The sequence below is a fragment of the Miniopterus schreibersii genome, assembly GCF_964146895.1.
Source record: "Miniopterus schreibersii genome assembly, chromosome: 9".
NCBI lineage: Eukaryota > Metazoa > Chordata > Mammalia > Chiroptera > Miniopteridae > Miniopterus > Miniopterus schreibersii.
In genome coordinates this window covers 45407360-45429420 of record NC_138118.1, presented here as the reverse complement: position 1 = coordinate 45429420, position 22061 = coordinate 45407360, and the positions used below count along the sequence as shown (strand labels likewise).

The 22061-nt window shown below is 35.4% G+C and overlaps 1 protein-coding gene across 2 annotated transcripts in view; it reads right to left on the bottom strand.

Moving 5' to 3' along the window:
* RELN (reelin) overlaps positions 1 to 22061 on the bottom strand; it is a 484957-nt gene that overhangs the window by 393351 nt on the left and 69545 nt on the right. For both annotated transcript variants that reach the window (XM_081147442.1, XM_081147441.1), the window contains exon 2: positions 21569 to 21679. In XM_081147442.1, the coding sequence (XP_081003568.1) occupies positions 21569 to 21679 (111 nt within the window). The remainder of the gene's footprint in view (positions 1 to 21568; positions 21680 to 22061) is intronic.

The window sequence follows — 22061 nt, the reverse complement described above, 5'->3', positions numbered from 1 at the left end:
TACAACAGCATAGTGCACACAGCCCACATAGAGGTGCTCCTGGAGTGCCCAACTCAGGTAACTGGAGAGGCTGCACCACTGGGTCCTACAGGAGACCTACTACAAAGGCCACTCTATCAAGTCCGGGAGATATAGCAGCTCTACTTAATACATAGAAATAAACATAAGGAAGCAGCCAAAATGCAAAGACAAAGAAACATATCCCAAATGAAAGAACATAAGAAATCTCAAAAAAAAGAACTAAATTAAATGGAGGCAAGCAAACTACCAGAAACAGAGTTCAAAACAATGGTTATAAGGATGCTCAAGAAACTTAGTGAGAGCCTCAACAGCATAAAAAAGAACCAGTCAGAAATGAATGATACAATAACTGAAATGAATAATTTACAGGGAATTAACAGTAGAGTAGATGAAACCAATAATCAAATCAGTAATTTGGAATATAAGGAAGCAAAAAATACCCATTCAGAACAGCCAAAAAAATTTTAAAAATGAGTATAGTGTAAGGAGCCTCAGGGACAACTTCAAGCATTCCAACATTTGCATCATGGAAGCACCAGAAGAAGAGAAAAAGCAAGAAATTGAAAACCTATTTGAAAAAATAATGACAGAAAACTTCCTTAACCTGATGAAGGAAACAGACATACAAGTCCAGGAAGCAGAACGAGTTTCAAACAAGATGTACCCAAAGAAGACTGCACCAAATACATCATAATTAAAATGAAAAAGATTAAAGGCAAAGAGAGAATCTTAAAAGCAGAAAGAGAAAAGCAATTAGTTACCTACAAGGGAGCTCCCATAAGACTGTTAGCTGCTCTTTATCAATAGAAACTTTACAGGCCAGAAGGGTGTGGCAAGAAATATTCAAAGTGATGAAAAGCAAGGACCTACAACCAAGATTGCTCTACCAACAAAGCTATCATTTAGAATCCCAGGACATACAAAGAGCTTCCCAGATAAGAAAAAAAACTAAAGAAGTTCATCACCATCAAACCAGTACTACATGAAATGTTAAAAAGGGTCTTCTTGAAGAAGAAGAATAAGAAAAGATAAAAAGATGAACAATAAAATGGCAATAAACACATATTTATCAACAAATGAATGTTAAAAAAAATAAATGAACAAGCAGAACAGAAACAGACTCATAAATACATAGACCATTTTGATGGCTGCCAGATGGGAGGGAGTTTGGGGGATGGGTGAAAAAAGTGAAGTGATTAAGAAGTACAAATTGGTTGTTACAAAATAGTCATGGGGATGTAAAGTGCAGCACAGGGAATATAGTCAACAATATTCTAATAATTATGTAAGGTGTCATATAGGTACAATATTTATCAGGATGATCACTTAGTAAGTTATATAATGTCTAATCAATGGAGAGTACACCTGGCACTAATATAATATTGTATGTCAACTGTAACTGAAAAATAAAAAATGATTTAAAAAATTTTTAAGTAAATTGGTTAAGTGATACCCTATTATCAAAAGAGCAGACAAAAATGAAGTAAAATGAACACACTACATTGATTCTCCTTCCTTCACTCTTTCAAGACAGACTATTTTTAGGTATAACTGAGGTCTGAATATAAGGGAATAAACTGTAATATTAAAATTCCTACTTTGATAATTCTTCCTAACCTTTCAATGTGTTATGTGAAAGTGTGTGTACAAGGATTAAAATGTTTCTACTACAAAGTTTACTCACTTTCATTTGTTTCAAAATAAATTAGCAAAAATATTCATTTGCATCATAATCTATGAAGTCATAGTTTTACCAAGTGTTCTATCACCTTGTTATCTTTTTTAAAAGTCAGTATTTTATTATTTACAGAACTTCTGAATTCTACCAAAATTTTGCAAAAGTTTTAATGTATTTATAAGGAAATAATTAAATTTTTAGTTTTTGCCCAGTGATTAAAAACTCCACAAACAAATGAGATTTTAAAACAATTTATTCTTTAAGCAGTGTGTATTCAATGCTACCCACTCACTCATTAGTCTAAATGAAAAAATTAAAAATAGATTTAAAAGCATGCTATTCTTTAATGAAAATGTTAACTTTTAAAAATGGCTTAATGTATTTGTTTTCAAATAATTTTGAAGAATAAAATAATGGTAATTTCTGCATTAACAAAAACAAAAAAAATTTGCAGTCAAGCTTCTATTTTCTTCTTTGTGAATCTTCAGCTACTCATTTCATGCACTCAAGTCCTAACTCTAAAAAGCAGAAAAACACAGAAGTGGTAGCCCAATTTCATAAGGATTTTTTAAGGCAAAGAAAGCCCCTGTAATTATTAGGATCAAGAGAAAAGCAAATTAATGAGGCCTCAAATCTTATGTGTAAGTAGCAGAGTAGCAACCATCAGTTGATGGTTTTAATATTTAGAGCCAAAGAAACACTAATTCTTTCATGTAATGACTGTCTGCCTTAAGCACTGTAATGCTAAGCCAAGGTCACACAGTTTTTATTCCACCCATGCTCTGCTCTGGCTCAACTATGTAATTTTATATATTTATTTATTTATTTTACAAGAGAACTTGATCTGTAAACTTTCTTGACCAACATTAACTTGGCACCAACTCATTGGTTAATTAACTGTTAACAGATTCTTCTAGATATGACTGCTACACAGATACTTTATCTTCCTGTTAATTAGTAATTATGCACTGGCAAGAAAAACAGTGTTTCTTTCCAATTATCCCAGAACTCAGTGATTATTTAAACTTGGCTAATTAGCATTAGAGGGCTGTACATCTTCTGGGCAAATTGTGTTTGATAATCCTTATTAAAATATACATGGTGGTTGTTGACTTGTAACAAGAAAGAAAAGTGGCAGTTCAAAGGGTATTAGATAGAGAACAAGGCAAATGGGGGCCCATTAAAATTTCCACAACTGCTCTAATGAGAATGCCGAGGGTCACTTCTGCTTAGTTTACCATCTGTTTGGCTTCTGGCATGTGTCTCTGGTGTGAAGGGAGTGTCCTGAAGCCCATTTGGCTTATCACAATGTAATCTAGGAGTCTGCAGCAATTTCAGTCCTTTATAAAGTGGCACATTAAATTCAGAAGCTTGCACATGTGGAATGAAAAACTTTTAAGTGTAAAAATGGTGCCATATAATGGAAAATGTCCTGACTATTTTACACAAGTAGACAATGCTTAATGAGAAACTTTTAGAAATGTTGTATATGAACTCTAGGATCTGCTTTCTACTCAACCAAAGGTTGTGAAGATTGAAAATTAGCTACTTTCTAGGCTCCATCACCTAGAGCATGGATTAAAAAAAATAGATTTTCATTAAGGTAGTCAATGTCTTCACAGATAGAACACAGAAAGCAATAACCATAAAAGAAAAAAATGATACATTAGAGTTCATCAAAATGTAAAACATCTATGCATCATTGAGAAAAGGAAGAGGCAAGCCCTGAATGGGAATACAGACTCACAAAACATACATCTGATAAAGGACTGGTACCTAAAAACTCCTATAACTCAATAAGTAGACAGCTTGATTTTTTAAAAATAGACATAATATTTGCACAGACATTTGATAAAAATGACCAAAAAGCATGTGAAAAGGTACACAACATCATTAGTTAGATGGAAAATGCAAATTAAAACCACAATAAGGTACCACCAAATACCCACCAAAACAGCTAAAATTAAAAACACTGACAACACCAACTGTAGGTGAAGATGCAGAGCAATTCCAACTCTAATAGTATGTTGGTGAGAGGGTACAAAGGCACAACTGTTTTGGAAAAAGGTCTAGCAGCTTCATATAAAACAAGACCCAGCAATGTCACTACTATGTAGTTACCTAATAAAAATGAAAACATATACAATTGACCCTTGAACCACATGGGTTTTTTCCAATAAATATCTGTACTATTTTTGATCCATGGTTGGGAGTCTGTGGATGCAAAGGGCTGACTATATGCATTGATCTGTATACTATTTTATATAGGGACTTGAGCATCTGTGGATTTTGGTATCCATGGGGTCCTGGAACCAATCCTTCATGGATACCAAGGGACAACTAAGTTTTGAGGAGTCAAAAATTATACTTGGATATTTTTGACTGCGTGTGTGGAGAGTTGGGGGGATGGAGGGTCAGTGCCCCACACTGTTCAAAGGTCAACTGTATTCACAAAAAGATTTGTACAGTATGTTCATAGCAGCTATATGCATAATAACCCAAAAGTAAAACAACCCAGGTGTCTAACAAGAGGAGAGTGGAAAAACATAGGAATACTACTCAATAATAAAAAAGAACAAACTATTGCCCTGGCAGGCGTGGCTCAGTGGTTAGAGCACTGGCCTGCACATAGGAGGGTCGCAGGTTTGATTCCCAGTCAAGGGCGCATACCTGGGTTGCAGGTCCGATCCCCGCAGGGTGCACGTGGGAGGCAACCAATTGATGTGTCTCTCTCACAGCAGTGTTTCTCTCTCTCTCTCCCCCTCCACCCTCCCTTCCACTCTCTCTAAAAAAAAATAATGGAAAAATATCCTCATTCCTTGGGTGAGGATTAAAAATGATAATAATAATAATAACAATAAGAAGAACAAACTACTGATACACATAACGTGGATAATTCTCAAATTGATTCTGCTAAGTGAAAGAAGGCTTACACGAATGATGACTGCATTTATACAGTTCTAGAGCAGGCAAAACTAACCTATGGTGGAACAAAATAAAAATGGTGGTTGCCTCTGGGAAGCAGGAATGAGAGTTGATGGAGGAGAAGCCTGAGGGAACTTTCTGGCATTGAGGTAATGTTCTATATTTTGATAGGGGTTTGGGTCACACAGATGTGTACATTTATCAGCTCTCATGTATCCTCAAGATTTGTGCATTTCATCATTACAAATTTTACCTAGATGGCAGGTGGTCCCTATAAAATTCTTTCAACTTTAATATATGTTTGAAAATTTTCATAACAAAATGTTAAAAAGTAGGTTGAGATTACTTCAAATTCCTATCAAATTACTTTTAAAAATAACATCAGTCATTTGATGAGTACCATAACATAAAATCATGTAAATGTCCCTGTGATCACATGTCTTTCACCAATTCATGTGGTCACAATAGCCTTGCACATGGGGAAGTAGGTACCACTGCTTTTCTCTTTGATTTCTGTGCTTCCGTAAGTGTGCTTCTCTGGTGTCTCCTTATATATCTGCTTACTTAGTGTGTGCCCTCAAATCTGTTATTATCCTAACACAGCTTCATTAAATGCTATATAAGCTGATGAAAAATGAATACTCCTAAGACAGAGATTTGTTGTTTATAAAGAAACTAACTTAATTCTATGTCCAGACTTGGTAAAAAGGAGCTAAAGAAATTCTGTTTTCACATTATGGTAGAAAAGGTACCTGTAAAAAATTACTAAACAAAAATCATTACACTTAAACTTCTTCACAAATCTGCTTATGTTCTTGCTCCATTTTAAAAAAAACTAAACTGGAAATTTGGTTTTTATTTTAAAAAATAAATAAAACCAAAAAAATCTAGTGAAACGCCCATCAGTAGATCCAAATTTATACAATGGTCCTTAGCTTACATCTCAAAACTGGCAAATTTATTATCTGATCATCATATTTAGTATCAAAACCCATACAAGTACTCCCAGTTATCCTCTCCCTAGCCCACACTCTGCCCATAGGATTGACTGCTTTTTAACAAACTATGTTATTTAGTCATTCATAGAAAATAAACAATAAAAATACCTGCCCAACTTTTTAAACTGACTTAATACCACTGCTGATCATGTCAAATAATAAGGTTTCTATAGTTTCTTTAGTAGGTGAATTTGGATGTGTAACTATTTGGGAAAGCAAGATGAATTTCCAAACTATGTGTGTGTGTATGTACATAAGGTTATGTCCATTATACTGTAACCATCTTCACATGACATTAAATATTATTCAAAAATATAATTTTAATGGCAGCACAATATTCCTTCCCATTAATATCTAACATATTTCATCAGTCCCCTGTTATTGGACATTTAGATCACTTTCAGATTTTAGTGCTTTTGTGAACAATGATATACATCAACCTCTGTCTAGATTTCAGTTTCTTAAAATTTATAATAAATTCTCAAAAGGAAAAGAACTACATCAAAGTACATGAACATTTTAAGCTCTCAGTTTATATATTATCAGGCTGCTGTCTAGATAAATAAACCACATACACTGACATCAACAATAAATACCTATTTCGCAGCACTGGTGTCAGAATTAAGTACACATGATTTTAAACATCTTTGCCAAATTAAAAATATAGTACTTCATAATTGTTTGTTTTGTTTGTTTTGTTGTGTGTGTTTTTTTAAATATATCTTTATTGGTTTCAGAGAGAGGAAAGGAGAGGGAGAGAGAGAAATAGAAACATCAATGATGAGAGAGTCATTGATTGGCCACCTCTTGCATGCCCCTGACTGGGGATCGAGCCCACAACCCAGGCATGTGCCCTGACCGGGAATCAAACGGAGATCACCTGGATACTAGGTCGATGCTCAACTGCTGAGCCACGCCCAGCCGGGCCATAATTGTTTTAATTACGCATTTTTATTAGCAGTAAGTTGAATATTTTGCTCACATTTATTGGACATTTGTCATTCTTCTTTCGTAAAAGGTCTGAGTTTTTGCTACTTTCCGGGTATTGGTTCTTTTCTTTTGGTTGTATAAAGGCTAAAAGCCCTTTTACACACAGGACAAAATGTTAATCTTTTTAGTTTTTAAATATTAGCATTTTTAAAAATTTCACAAGCAGTTCTTCACTGTCAGAAAATTGGAAAACAATGAAGAAACATACTAGATGTTCTGAGATCAAACCATCCTGGCAATCCAGGGATTTAAAAAATCGCTTAGTCATAATGGACTATTTCTTAAAATAGTGCTTCCCATATTGGCCCATGTAAAACTAGCTCTGAAAGCTGTAAACAGATGTTCTTTGGGGGAAAAAATAAAACCTCCATGCTAACATAAATTTTTGTAAGAAAGCTTATTAATGCTGTTTTTAAAAACTCATGGTGTAAAAAAATATATTAAGCTTACAATTCAACAATTAAAAGACTCATAATCCAGTTTTAAAAGTGGGTAAGGGCCTTGAATAGACATTCCTCCAAAGATACACAAATGACCAATAAATACATGAAAAGATGTTCAACATCATTAGTCATTAGGGAAATGAAAATCAAACACAATCAGATACCATTTCTTATCTGAAGAAGGAGGAGAAAGAGGAGGAAGAAGGAAGGAAGAAGTAACAAGTGTTATTAAGAATGTAGAGTACTCTCTCTGGATCTGTGAAGTATGCCATTGGTATTTTAATAGGGATTGCACTGAATCTATAGATTGCTTGGGTAGCATGGACATTTTAATGATGTTGATTCTACCAACCCATGAACATGGTATATTCTTCTACTTGTTTATGTCTTCCTCCATCTCTTTTTTCAATGTACTGTAGTCTTCTGAGTACAGGTCTTTTATCTCCTTAAGTTTATTCCTAAGTATCTTACATTTTTAGTTGCAATGATAAATGGGATTTTTTTTTAGTTTCTCTTTCTGAGAGTTCCTTTTTGGTGTATAAAAATGTCACTGATTTTGGGGTATTAATTTTGTGTCCTGCTGCATTGCTGAATTCATTTATTAAATTCTAGTAGTCTTTTGGTGGAGCCTTGAGGGTTCTCCATATACAATATTATGTCATCTGCGAATAATGACAGTTTTACTTCCTCCTTTCCAATTTGGATGCCTTTTATACTACCCAAAGCAATCTATAGATTCAACCCATCCTATTAAAATATCAATGGCATATTTCACACATCTAGAACAAATACTCCAAAAATGTATATGGAACCAAAAAAGACCCCGAATAGCTGCAGCAATCTTGAGAAAGAAAAACAAAGTTGAAGGGATCACAATACCAGATATCAAGTTATACTACAAAGCCATTGTAATCAAAACAGCATGGTACTGGCACAAGAACAGACTTATAGATCAGTGGAACAGAAAAGAAAACCCAGAAATCGACTCACGACATTACATTCAGTTAATATTTGACAAAGGAGGCAAGAGCATCCAATGGAGTAAAGACAGTCTCTTCAGTAAATGGTTTGGGAAAATTGGGCAGGTAAATGCAAAAAAAAAAAAAAAAAAAAAATGAAACTAGACCACAAATTTACACCATATACAAGAATAAACTCAAAATGGAGAAAAGATTTAAATGTAAGTCATGAAACTAGAAAAGTCCTAGAAGAAACCATAGGCAGCAAAATCTCAGACATTTCTTGTAGCAGTTATGTTTGTTGATACATCTCCTAGGGCAAGGGAAACAAAGGAGAAAATACACAAATGGGACTACAACAAAATAAAAAGTTTTGGCACAGCAAAAGAAACCATCGACAAAATGCAAAGGGAACCCACTATATAAGAGAACATATTTGCCAATGATACATCTGATAAAGGGTTAATATCCAAAATATATGACAAACTCATACAACTTAACAAAAGGAAGACAAACAATCCAATTAAAAAATGGGCAAAGGACCTAAATAGACACTTCTCCAAAGAGGACATACAGATGGCCAAGAGACATATGAAAAAATGCCCAAAGTCACTATTCATCAGAGATGCGAATTAAAACCACAATGAGGTATCATCTCGCACCTGTCAGAATGGCTACCATCAACTAATCAACAAACGACATGTGCTGGCGAGGGTGTGGAGAAAGCGGAACCCTAGTACGCTGCTGATGGGAATGCAGACTGGTGCAGTATTGTGGAAAACAGTATGGAGTTTCCTCAAAAAATTTAAAATGGAACTGCCATTTGACCCAGTGATCCCACTTCTAGGAATATATCCTAAGAAACCCAAAACACTTATCAGAAAGAATATATGCTCCCCTCTGTTCATAGCAGCTCAATTTACAATAGCTAAGATCTGGAAACAGCCCAAGTGCCCATCAGCAGATGAGTGGATAAAAAAATCTGGCACATTTACACCATGGAATACTATGCAGCTGTAAGAAAGAAGGATCTGTTACCCTTTGGGACAGCATGGAGGGTACTGGAGATTATTATGCTAAGTGAAATAAGCCAGTCAGAGAAAGACAAGTACCACATGATTTTACTTATATGTGGAATCTAATGAAAAAAATAAACTGATGAACAAAACAGATCCAGAGACACTGAAGCATGCAACAGACTGACGTATTTCAGAGGGAAGGGGGGGAGAGTGGGAAGAGATTGATCAAAGAACTTATATGCATATATGCATAGCCCATGGACAAAGGATAGTGCTGGGAAGGGCTTGGGAGGGGGCAGGAGTAGGGTGCAGGAGCCATCTGTAATACTTTCAACAATAAAGATTAAACCTATTTTTTAATAAAAGAATGCAGAGAAATTGGGACCTCATATATTGCTACTGGAACTGTAAAATGGTTCACTTGCTGTAAAAACAGTTTGGCAGTTCCTCAAAAAGTTAAACATAGACTTACCATGTGACCCACTAGTTTGCTCCTATCTATATACCCAAAAGAATTCAAAATACATGTTTATATGAGAAACTTGTACATGAATATTCATAGGAATGTTATTCATAATAGCCAAAAATGGAAGCAACCCAAATGTCCATCAACAGATGAATGGATAAATAAAATATGGAATATCCATAGAATGGATTATTATTAAGCCATAAATAAGAATGAAGTCCTTCATTCTTCAACAGGCTTCAATGTGGATGAACCTTGAAAACATGTTAAGTAAAAGAAGACAGTCACAAAAGGCCACATATTATAGATTTCATTTATATAAAATGAATCCAGTCCAGAACAGGTAATCCATAGAGAAAGAAAGTAGATTAGTGGTTGCCAGGCAATGAGAGAAAGAGGGATTTGGGACTGACTGTTATGAGGCATGGGTTTTTTTCTGGGGTGAAGGAAATTAGTGGTTTTTTTCTGGGGTGAAGGAAATTAGTTTTCAAATTAGTGGTGATGGTTGCAGAACACAGTGAATATACTAAGAATCGCTGAATTCTACACTTTAACATAACTTTATGTTATGTGAATTATATGTCAAAAAGAAAAACAAAAGAGCATATTAAAGACAAAAGATCATATTAAAGAAGTACTGTTCAATTTTGTTTAATTAGCATATTCCAAGCTTTTTTATTTTTTTAAATCCTCACCTGAGGATAGGTTTTTATTGATTTGAGAGAGAGAAAGGGAGAGAGAGAAGAAGGGAGAGGGAGAGAGAGGGAGGGAAAGAGGGGGGAAGGGGGAGAGAGAAAGAGAGAGAAACATTAATGTGAGAAAAAAACATCAATCAGTTGCCTATCTCACACTCTCTGACCAGGAATCGAACCCACAACCTAGGTTATGTGCCCCACTGGGAATCGAACCCACAACCTTTTGGTGTATGGGACAGTGCTCCAACCAACTGAGCCACCCAGCCAGGGCCCAAGCTGTTTAATATCAAAACACTCTTTTTCCATGTAAGACCTATTAGCATATCATGAGGCACTAATGTTTACAAGAAGCAGTGTGAGAAAAGCTGTTAACACAACATTTTAAAATTCACTCTAAGAAGTGGCTGATATCAGCTCCTTATTGAAAAGGAGACAAGAAGAGAAAAAGGGGGGGAGGCTTGGGATTGAAAGGTAAACTTTATCAGTCTCACAATTATTCAGTGAGCTGCTCTAGAAACAGAACGTCAAACCCCAGTTGAGTTCTTTTTATAACAGGTTTCTCTCCATTTTTGTTATTGTTAGAAATACTATCGGATCATACAGACTAAAAGTTAGGTTAAAGAACAATCTTCTCATAATGCAAGTAATTATTTTAAAAAGAAAACAATTAGGGATAAACATCTCCCCAGAACATGGTCTCTGATAGCTCCATTTACTTTACTTTTAACTTGCTATTTGCTAGAGTTCACGTGGAGAGGAACTTTTCTGTAAGACAACCAGAAATAACATAATTAACTAGATAATAACAACACATGGTTCTGGTGTCTGAAAAACATGTAGGAAGAAAAGCAGGAGGGGAGCTCAGTCTGAACTTTTACCAAAATATTAACAATCTTTGCTATTCTGTTTTCCAAAATGGCAACACCCACACTATCAAGTATCTTTCCATTAGACATTCAGAGTCCTGAAAACAGTAATTTGGTTGTGTGCTTGCCTCAGAGTGCAGCCTACACGTATACTAGGCTACATGCAAAAAATTCAGCATCAGAGTGCTGAACACAAACAACAGAACAGAAGACAAGAGTGGAAACAGAACCGGCACTTGGTGAAGTGCCTTTATGGGACTCCTACATCATTTTCAAATTTCATCTGCATCCAGAACTATTTCCTAGGCAATGTCAAGAATTTACTCTCACTCCTTTTTTAAAAATTTCAAAGATAATTTATCAGAATTACTTGTAGGAAGTAATAACATTATACAATTATTTTAAGTTGTTCTTAGATTTAACTGCCAGGAAAGAAGCCAACTTTATTCAAGAGTATTTATAAGTCAATCGCTATGAACTTGGAACATAAACTGATTTATCATTATCTAGATACCCAAAAATTGGGCTAGAAAACCTCAAAAGTAAACCATATTACAAGCAAAATGACTGCTAGATCAGAGTTAGTCTTTGGTTTATTCCCTTAAGCATATACTTCAACCTTAGCTCCTGTGAAAATGGATAGTCTGGAATACTCTGAAAAGTGTCACTCCCCTAGAAAAGCAGTAGTTCTCGTTTTAAAAAATATGTTTTCATTGATTTTTTTTGCTTTGAGAGAGAGAGGAAAGGAGAGGGAGAGAGAAACATTGATTAGCTGCTCCCTGCACACTCCCCAACAGGGGACCAAACCTGCAACCTGGAAGTGGGCCCCAACAGGGAACTGAACCGGCAACCCCTCCTTGGGGCATGGGACAAAACAACCAACTGAGCTACATTGACCAGGGCAAAAAAGAGTATTTCTTATCATCAAAGGCCCAAGATTCCTAAGTGAATTTTTAAATTATTATTTAAGAAAGAGATAAAAGTATTCTCAATTCTGTTTTTATCTAGTAAGGGATAAAACTTCATTTAAAGAAACTCATTTTCCAGAATTCTTCTTAAAAACTTTGAAATTTGAGAAAGTACCCCATAAAATGACCTAGTGCTCTATCCTTCCTTGTTCAGAACTCATTCTTTGGGGCAAATATTTTTTTTAAATAACAGAAATAAGGTTATATTTGCCAAGACAGAATAATCTCTTCAAAAATAATTTTGAACACTAACAGGCAAAATTTTAACAAAATAATTTCAAAAACCATAACTTAGAGAGTATTGTGGCAACTTCCATTAGAATCTGCTCTAGACGTGAATTTCCTGGCATTCTTATTTATGAATAACCAGTTTACTGTGATTCAGAGAACATGAATTTGAGCAGGAATAAGGAAGAGAAAGCACCTAGAAGAAATCTTCCTTAGGAGCACATTTTGAAAGTGCCTATAGTGGTTTCTGGGCACATATCTTATCAGGGCTAAATTCCTCTCTCTAGAATCTATAGAGTGTCCAGAGAAAACCAACAAGTAAATTACAGAGATGCTATGAAATTGCTGAATCTTATATGGAGTGTGTGTGTGGGGGGGGGTTCGGGCGGGGGTGGGAAGGGGGTTGCCTAAAGGAAAAAAAACAAGTGGCAATTATACTTATTAAAAAACATTTATCATTTTCAATTACATAAGAAATTATATGAAAAACGTGTTGAAGTTAAAGCAAGGGATTACACATACATCAGAAAATCTTCCTTAATGATCTCTCTTGATGTAACCTTGGAATATGTTCCCAAGAAATTATAGAGTCATCATTGTTTAAAACATCTAAGAGATGAAATAAGAATTTAACCTCATGCATCATTAAGACATCGAAGGTATGAGGCTGGACTGAACAATCTCTTGTTCTTTCTGTCCTCTTGATTCTAAAGAAGGCGCTCAGTCAATCACTCTCCTATTCGAAGGCATTGGTGCCTGCTGCCTCCAGAAGAGAATGGGACAAAGTGGTAGGCAGGATAATAAATTTCCCAGGATCTCTGATGATAAAATTGACATATGTTTATTTAGTTCTAAATGTATATATAGATGTATGGACATATGTACATATATAGATTCAGAAATATCCTTGAACTTAAAGACAATAATATTCTCTATCCCGTCTATACCTGCACACTTGTGCACATACATGCATTTACTAATGTCAGCTCTCGTAGTAAAATACCTTATGAATCCTCAAAGATTTTTATTGTTTTATTCGTTCAATAATTATTTATTGAGCACTTGTTACATGCCATGAGAGTGAAGATGACGAGACCACCTATTGTCTTCAAAGAAGCATAAAGGTTTTTAAAGAAGTAAATTCAATAGCTTGTTAGAGCTGACGGGTGGAGGTCAGAGAGTGTAAGCATGAAGGAGGGAGTAGAGAGTTCCATGGAGGTGGGGACCAGGGAGGAGCAGAGAGAAGTCATAAATGCTCAATAGAGGACGAGAGTTAGGGCAGAGACCCTAAAAGATGGCAGGAGCTAACAGAGCCACAACGCATTCCAAGCATATAAACAAGGGCATAGAGGTCTTAAGCAGCTAGGATTTTGGAACTGAGTGTAGATATGTGTATGTGGTGCCAGAAAGTGACTGAAAAAATATATATAAGGAGACTGGAAGAAATGGAGGTAGGGAAAGAGCACAAAGACCTTTTTTTGGTCAAGGTTCTTTTGGTTGTGATAGAAACTAACTCAAGCTGACTTGGGCTGTAATGGGGAGCTTAATGAGAGGCTACAGAGACAGGTTTGAATTATGGCTTTGCAACTCCCTATATTCGACCTTGGACAAGTTCCTTAACCTCTGTGGGTCAGGTTCTTTATCTAAAAACAGGATAATCATAGTAGGATTTATGTTAGGCTCAAAAGAATTAATACCTGCAACACACCTGGCACATAACAAGTGCTTGATAAATGTTAGCTATTTTTATTTTTGTTTCTTAGAACCCAAGAATATCTGAGCCTGGTAGAAATAAAACCTAAAAAGCAGGGAAAGCTCTGGGACCTCAGGCAGCATTCTGTCTCTCTCCTTCTCCTCTCTGTGCAGGACATTCCTCTGAGCCACTGTGGAGGATGGATGCCCAGAGCTCCCAAATGTTTACATGTACTTTGATCCAGCTCATGAGTAGTTGACTGGGATTGATGAGTCTTGATTCCAAATTTCTGTACTAGTAAATTACATTGACCCAGCTTAGCTTGTGTATCTCATGGCCTAAAATGAGGCCAAAAGGTTACGGTAAAAACATGCCACAGTGGCCTATCCCTTGAACAGCAAGGAGGGCAGAGGAATAATTCATCTTGATTTCTAAGTTTAACCATTTTCAGGTCTGAGCCTTTGAATAGGCTAAGCAATTTAGACCTTCAGAGGTTTTAGAGTCACTGATGAACACTTAGGGAATTTGGTGTTCCCATTGCTTTGCATCACCCTTAAACTTTTTTTTTTTCTTTCTTCAAATTTCCTCAGTCCTAACTTCTTTTAAGAATCTGGGAACTGCCAAATATCGCTCCACAAAACAAAATGTGGTAAATCCATAATGGAAAATTACTTAGCTATCAAAAGGAATGAAGTACTGATACAGGCTACAACATGGATGAACCTTGAAAACATTATGCTAAGTATATGGAACCAGGGACAAAGGCCACCTATTGCCTGATTCTGTTTACATGAAACGTCCAAAATGGGCAAATCCATAGAAAGGAGATTGGTGGTTGTCAGGGACTGAGGGGAGAGGGATTAGGAAGTGACTGCTAACAGATATGGAACTTCTTTTGGAGGGGATACAATGTTCTGGAATTAGACAGTGCTGTTGGTTGTACAACCTTGTGAATATACTGGAAATCACTAAAATGTAAACTTTAAAATGATAAATTGCATGGTATATGAATTATATGTTTTTTAAAACATATCTGGGAACTGAATATGATGTTGGGACTCCTGGTTTCAGTCCTCATGCTTATATTATGTGTGATAAGTCACTTGCTCTTCCTAAGCCTTGCTCCTTTACCTATACATTGGGACAGGAGCTGAACCAGACTGTGCCAAAGGTCCATTCCAGCTTTAAATTCTGTGGGCACGTTCCCTTATCCAATTTAAAATCAACCTCCCTCTTTCAAACCTCTGCCACTTGAACCATCTTCTCATTCTGTTTCCCAACTCAAAGAAAAAAATTCTCACTTCTGAGTCTTAATATAATACCTAATGTAAGCATATATACTAGGGTCTTGAATAGATCATGTCACTTAACCTACCCAATAACTTTGTGAACTAGGCACTGTTGTTAGCATCCTCATTTTACAAATGCAGACACTGAGGCTCGGGGAAGAAAAGTATGTGATCCAAGTTAGCAAGAGGCAGATCCAGGCATGAAACCTGAGCTGCTTAACTCCAGAGGTCATGTAATGAATCACTGCACTGAGCTGCCTTCCTCCACTAACTCTTCCACTTGGCCCAAACCTCATGCCCCTCAACATCTGCTTTAGCAATTTGTTGATAGATTAATTCAACAGCTTTATATTCATCACGCCCACTATTCTTTTCAAGGTAGTTATTTAGGAGTTGGTAAACATCCCTGAGTTCTTCGTCAAATGTCTGACACAACCGAGATAATATTATTTCTTAATGAAGATAATGCTGGCATATCCAAATGGAATGAATAAACACCAAATTTAGGTTAATTCTCTGTAAATAAGATAAATTAATGTAAATTTCATCTCTTGTCAGCTATGCTTCTTGTACCATTGACTAGAGTAATTTGTTTAATTAACCTAGAATCTTCTTGTTACAGATCATTTACTATACCCAATAAAAGGTCATGCCTTTGAATCTCTCAATATGTTTAAAATTCCTCAAGCACGTTAGAGAGCATTTCTTTGTAAAGAGACAGATAAAATAGTTTAACAAGATCATTCTAAGTAATTTAGCTTAATTTAGGCTAGTAAATAAATACCACTACTATGCAGGACCCTCTAATAAAGTTGTTAGTGGCTACTCCCTCTTTACAGACGTTAAGCCCTAAATATGTGCATGTATTCATATTACAAGTGTATGTCTCTTAGTCAAACAGACAGATACCTAAGATTGAACTGCAGCTCATACCCAGAGATGCGGGAGTACTGGTGATAATTAGCAAGGTTGTGAAAGTTTCTACTGACTTTTAATGTGAACTATAACCAGAAGGTAGCTTAAATAGACACTATATTTTTACTTTTAGTGACAATTTTCACAAGTAGTAGAAAAAACTTGCATCCTGGCAATGAAACATTAACATACTATCTAAATCTACTGGTAAAGTACACATTCCTATTAACTAGTGACCAATATAAGATTTAGTAAAATTTGAAGTCTTTTTTAAAACATTTAAATAATTTGTTGTGGAAGTATATTCCTACTCATCTAAAGTTAGAGTATCAAATCACATTGAAAAAAATCAGATCATTAAGTTAAAAAGTTCTAATACTATGCTTTAAAGGTTATATTGAAAATAAAAAATTTTTAGATTAGTCACTTAATCTCTATTTAAAATATGATATGATTTGCTGGATGTTTAGGAGGAAAGACTAGAAAGAAAAAAATCTTGGATCTATTCACAATACTTTCTTCCTATACTTGGATTTCATAAAATCTTGCCATTTTAAGAGTCTTATAATTTAACAAATTGTTGGATCTAGGATGCCTAATTATTACAGAAAAAAATAAAACACACAGAAAATTACAAAAGTTTAAGCAAAAAACTGCTAAAATGATTAATGTATTAGCTTAGCAAAATTATTCAAGAATTGCAAAACACAAAAGTTTAATTTATGCAAGGTCTAACAATTCAAAGTGTGACTGCTACTAATCAGACCTACAAATACAATTCTCAGGTTTTACAGCCAGAATACCAATAATGTAGTAAAATGCTTTTAGAGCCAGAATACTAAATATTGAGTAAAATGCATTGCAGCCACTGGAAAAGGAACAATTTTGTATGAAAGAATATTCAAATATCCCTTTATTGAGCAACCACAATGAGCCTTGAAGATTTACATGACTGAACTGGAATTCAATGCCAAAGACAAGAGGGAAGCATTTTTTTCTGGGATGCACAAAGAGATATCCATAATTAAACATCACACTTTCCCTAGGGCAGCATGTTTTCTTATATTGACAAGCAAAATGAGGTATTTCAAATCACGCATTGCTGGCATACAGTCATCTTTTTGCATAACTATTGTTTTAATGTATTTCTGGCTATTAGGCATTTGTCTATATTTGGTCAGTGATGCATATGTTTTAAAGAATGTTGGTTTTGCATAAAAGGCTGTAGTTATGTTAGTGAATTACATTTATACAACAGTGTCTGAAGAGTAATTATGGTCCTATTTGAGCTAGTCATACACATATTTTATATTTAAAGCCAAGTGACTATAACTTCAGTGCAATCAGTACATTAAAATTAACTCTAAGGGGAAAAACTTTCAGAAGTACCTTTTTAAACTCAACTCTGTGCTTTCTTTTGCCTTATTTGTCACAGCTACTTAAACACATTTACTTCACACACTAATCCTACAATGTGTTGGGAAAATGCCAAACAAATCATGTGTGCTTAACATTCCATTAAAGTCGGAGCCTAATGATAGATTATGTATTCAATAACTCTTTTGTTGTAGATCAAAGAATGCCAAATTATTTCAGCCTGATCCTAATATAACTGCCAAACTGCCAAAGAGCAGCAATTCTTTTACATTTTACCTACCTCTACTTTCTCACCTGCACCCTAATCAAGTTACACCTTTTCATTTTGTTCTTAAATTGTAAAGAATAGGTCAAACTTAAATCAAATTCAAAAAAATTAGCGTGCTTTTTGTTCCAAAAAGTGACCATTTATCTAAAAAGACATTTTACCCTCTGCTTTCTATTAAAAAACATTATTTATGAAGATTAACTCTGCTTAACAATATTCAGTTATTTATTAAATTTTAAGGTAATTTACCACTATCACTTGTATACACATACAATCATTTGGATCTCACTGAAAACTTAAAAAGGTCTCACGTACCTATCCATCCTACATCCTATAAAAATGCCAAGTGACTAGTGAGAAACCTGAGCATTTGATTATGGAAGTCTAACTACCATCAATGAGCTTCACGTTCAGAAGCCTCTTCAGACCATCGATGGCCAATGATGGGAAGACTATTTGCAATTTAAGCGAATCAAAATACATTCTAATTCAAGTGAAACTGCCTTTATAGCTTTCAAAGTAACCACAGAAAATGTCTTGAAGTATCTGTGTTCTAAATAATATCTAACAATTTCATTCATAGGTTTTTGTTTGGCTTACAAGCTAAAATCTGAGGCAATATGATATATGCATTTTATATGTTCTTTCAAAATGTGTTTACAAAATACTTTGAATAATATTTAACGATTTTTCTCATTTAAAGCCTCCATCTTGGCAAATGAGAGTTACTTCATTTGACCAAGTCTTCTCAAATTGTCTGGATCTGTAAAACCCAAATTAATTCCACCTGAGAACATTTTTTCCTCTCAAAAGAAAGTATATACAAGTCCTGGACTGAGAAAATCAACTGCTTTGGTTATCAAGATTTATAATTTTGGAATACCTACTTTTACTGAGGGTTTTCTATGTGCTCAGGCTTACATAAATTAACTCCTTTAATCCTCTGACTACTCAACATCTTATGAAGCAGGTGCCATTATCGCCACCTTTTATAGATAAGGAAAGCAAGCTTAGAAAAGTCAAGCATTTTGGCTAAAGCACATAGCTAAAAAGAATTGGGGACTGGATCTGCAAACAGGTCTATGTGACTCCGCAGCCCAAACTTTTACTCCTCCACATACTGCTTCTTTTAAATTTTTTTTTTTAATCATCACCTGAGGATATGTGGTTTTTATTGTTATTATTGATTTTTAGAGAGAGAGGGGAAAAACACTGAAGTGAGAGAGAAACATCAGTTGGTAGCCTCCCATATGTGCCCCTACTGGGGATCAAATCCGCAACCTAGGTATGTGCCCTGAATGGGAATAGAACCCACAACCTTTTGGTGTATAGGATGATGCTCCAATCAACTGAGCCACCTGGCCAGGACCACACCGCTCCTTCTTGCCAATGCCAGCCTCCACCTGGACTCCTCACATGCCCTGCCACATCAGAACCTTTCACCACATAATAGTTTTTCTGCATACATTCCTGGACCCTACAGTTTGTTCTCCATGCTGACCCCAGAGTGATCTTTTATAAATGAACAGCTGTTCAAGTCACTCCTCAGCCTAAAATCCTCAATGGCTTCCCCTTCTCAAGATCCTGAATGGTCTGGCTCTGGTCTCCTATCCACCCTTAACACTTCCCTCTTGATGACAGATCCAGCCATTCCAAAGCTTGCTTTCAATTCCTACAACATAGCCAGTTTCTTCCCACCTGAGACTTTTGCATCTACTGTTCCCTCCTTCAGATACGCTGTGTGCCACTTTCCACACACCTTTGGCTAATTCCTACTCATCCTTCACATCTCAGCTCAATACCACTTCCCCAGGAAAGCTTTTCCTAATTACATCCTATTTTACCCCAGATTAGATCTAGTTTCTCTGCCATACCCTTTCCCAGCACTCAGTACTTCTAGCTAGCTAGCCCGTAGCAAGATTTACTATTACATATTTATATGGTCATTTAAATAATGTCTATCTCTCCCATTTAATTAATCTAGATGAGTGGTTCTCAAACTTTAGTATGCATCAAAATCACTGGGAGTGTTTATTAAAAACTGATCACTGGGTCCCATGCCCAGAGGATCTGATTCACTAAGTCTAAGTAAGGCCTAGAACTTGGTATTTACAAGTTCCCAGTGATGCTAATGCTGCGGGACACTGGACTAACCCAGTACAGTGGTGCTGGGCCCTGAAAAACCATTATAATCACCTAAGGAACTTTAAAAATTACCAATACCCAAGCCCCACTCCCACAGGTTTTGATTTAATTGGGCTACAGTAGAACCCAGGACATCTTATCCTAAATATTACATTCTTATACTAAAAATATATATATATATTTATCTAAAATTCAAATTTAACTGGATGTCTTATAAATTTTTATTTGTTAAATCTGACAACCCTACTAGTGGGTCATGTTGTAACATAAGAAGAGGTAGTATGTTATATACAGGGTGGGGCAAAAGTAGGTTTACAGTTGTGACTGCGAAACACAGAGTTCATTCTTGTGTTATTATTTATTATTGTATTATTTTCCATATGAACAATTGCAAACCTACTTTACCCCACCCTGTATATTATGTACCTATGTAATTGTAACTGACCTTTCACCTCTGCAGAACACAAAAAGGGTGGGGCTAAAAATGCGGAATTTTTAAACTCTAAGAGGAATTATTTTCTTAAGGATTAGATCTTAGAAGTAGTTACCAACAGATTGTAAAGCTTATATGAGATATTCTAAAAATAGGGCAAATCCTCAATGTCAAATAGTTTATCATGATGATTAAATGATTTCCAGGTTCCTTTAAGCCCTACAGTGTGAACCTCATCTTGGGCCAGCAGAGTGACAATGTGGCATCAACATTATAACTTGACATCAATCACCTGGGCAGAGCTACTGCTAGGACTGGGCACAGAGAAGGTACTCTTTCATATATCGAAAGTAGTCAAATATTTTAATAAATACCCCAGATAAAATAAAGCTCTAGACACTGGCCACCTTTGATAATGCAATTCTTTCTTCTCACATCAGTGGAGGAAGTCCTGTGCAGTTTTCCAATTTTAGAGTAAGATCAGTGATTTCATATCTTACACAAACTGATATATCAAGTTTGCATTTTTGATGCTTAAAAGGTTCTACTTAATTTCAGCTCGACATGTTTACTGCATTATGGGTAAAGTAGGGATTTCCAATTTGAAAAATCAGTGACCATCATGTAGCCTTCTTCCTCTCCACATAAGTAACCTGCCAGGCCTCTACTTTAAGGACAAAGACTCCATATAAGTGCCTTAAATATTAAATCACATTCTTTTATGAATACTCATAGAATTCAATCATTTAAACAGTTATTACTATCTTCCACATGCCATACTGAATACTTACTTGCCAAACTTAACATGACACTTTTCACCTACTCCAGGATTTTAAAAACTGTTTATAAAAATAGGATACTGAATAATTGCAAGGGCATCAGAGTGAATTCCAATTCTAGCAACCTAAATGACAGAAGGGAGAACTTTACATGAACCTATGGGACCAAGTATAATAGTAGCAGAGGATGGAGGGAGGGATCTAGATGGTCATACCAAGCTCATGGTTGCCTGCACATTTACATGACTTATTTCAAGTCACCCCACTCCAAAAACAAACATACAAAAATCACTTCAGATTATTTTCTTTGAAATAATAAATGCCTAATATTTTAAAACAGATATTTCTAAAATAAGACATATAACTGTATAAAATATTGACAATTATTGATATTTTATGGCAGGATAGCTTACCAAATCCAAAAGCATTGGAACCTCCAATGCTCTGTGAAGCCTGAACACTTGTAGATGTGTAGAGTCCTGTCACCAGTAAGCCATCAAAAAAGGTGCTTGTTGAAATTGTTACTGAAATACAAGGGAAAAAGAAAAGAAAACTCAATTAATAGGCAGAATAATGAGTTACATTTCTGAAGTGTTAAACATTGTCAAAATTTTTACTCATATTAATCTGATAGTATTGCTAGTTAGTATTTTCTTTACATGTATTACAGAAGAGCAAAAAGAAGCTCAGAAGTCCAGTGTCTATAATTGCTAGTCCTAAATTTAGTACATTAGTCCTATCTTTCCACATTCATTTGCACTTTCCCTAGCTATGTGAAAAATCATATGAAAACAATGGAGTATTGAATAGCTAGTTTTTCCACCTCCGCCACCACCCCTGAAGGCAGTCAAAGGCATGGCTGGAGTTTTGGCAATGTGATGAAACACTTTATTTTTAAAGTATTCC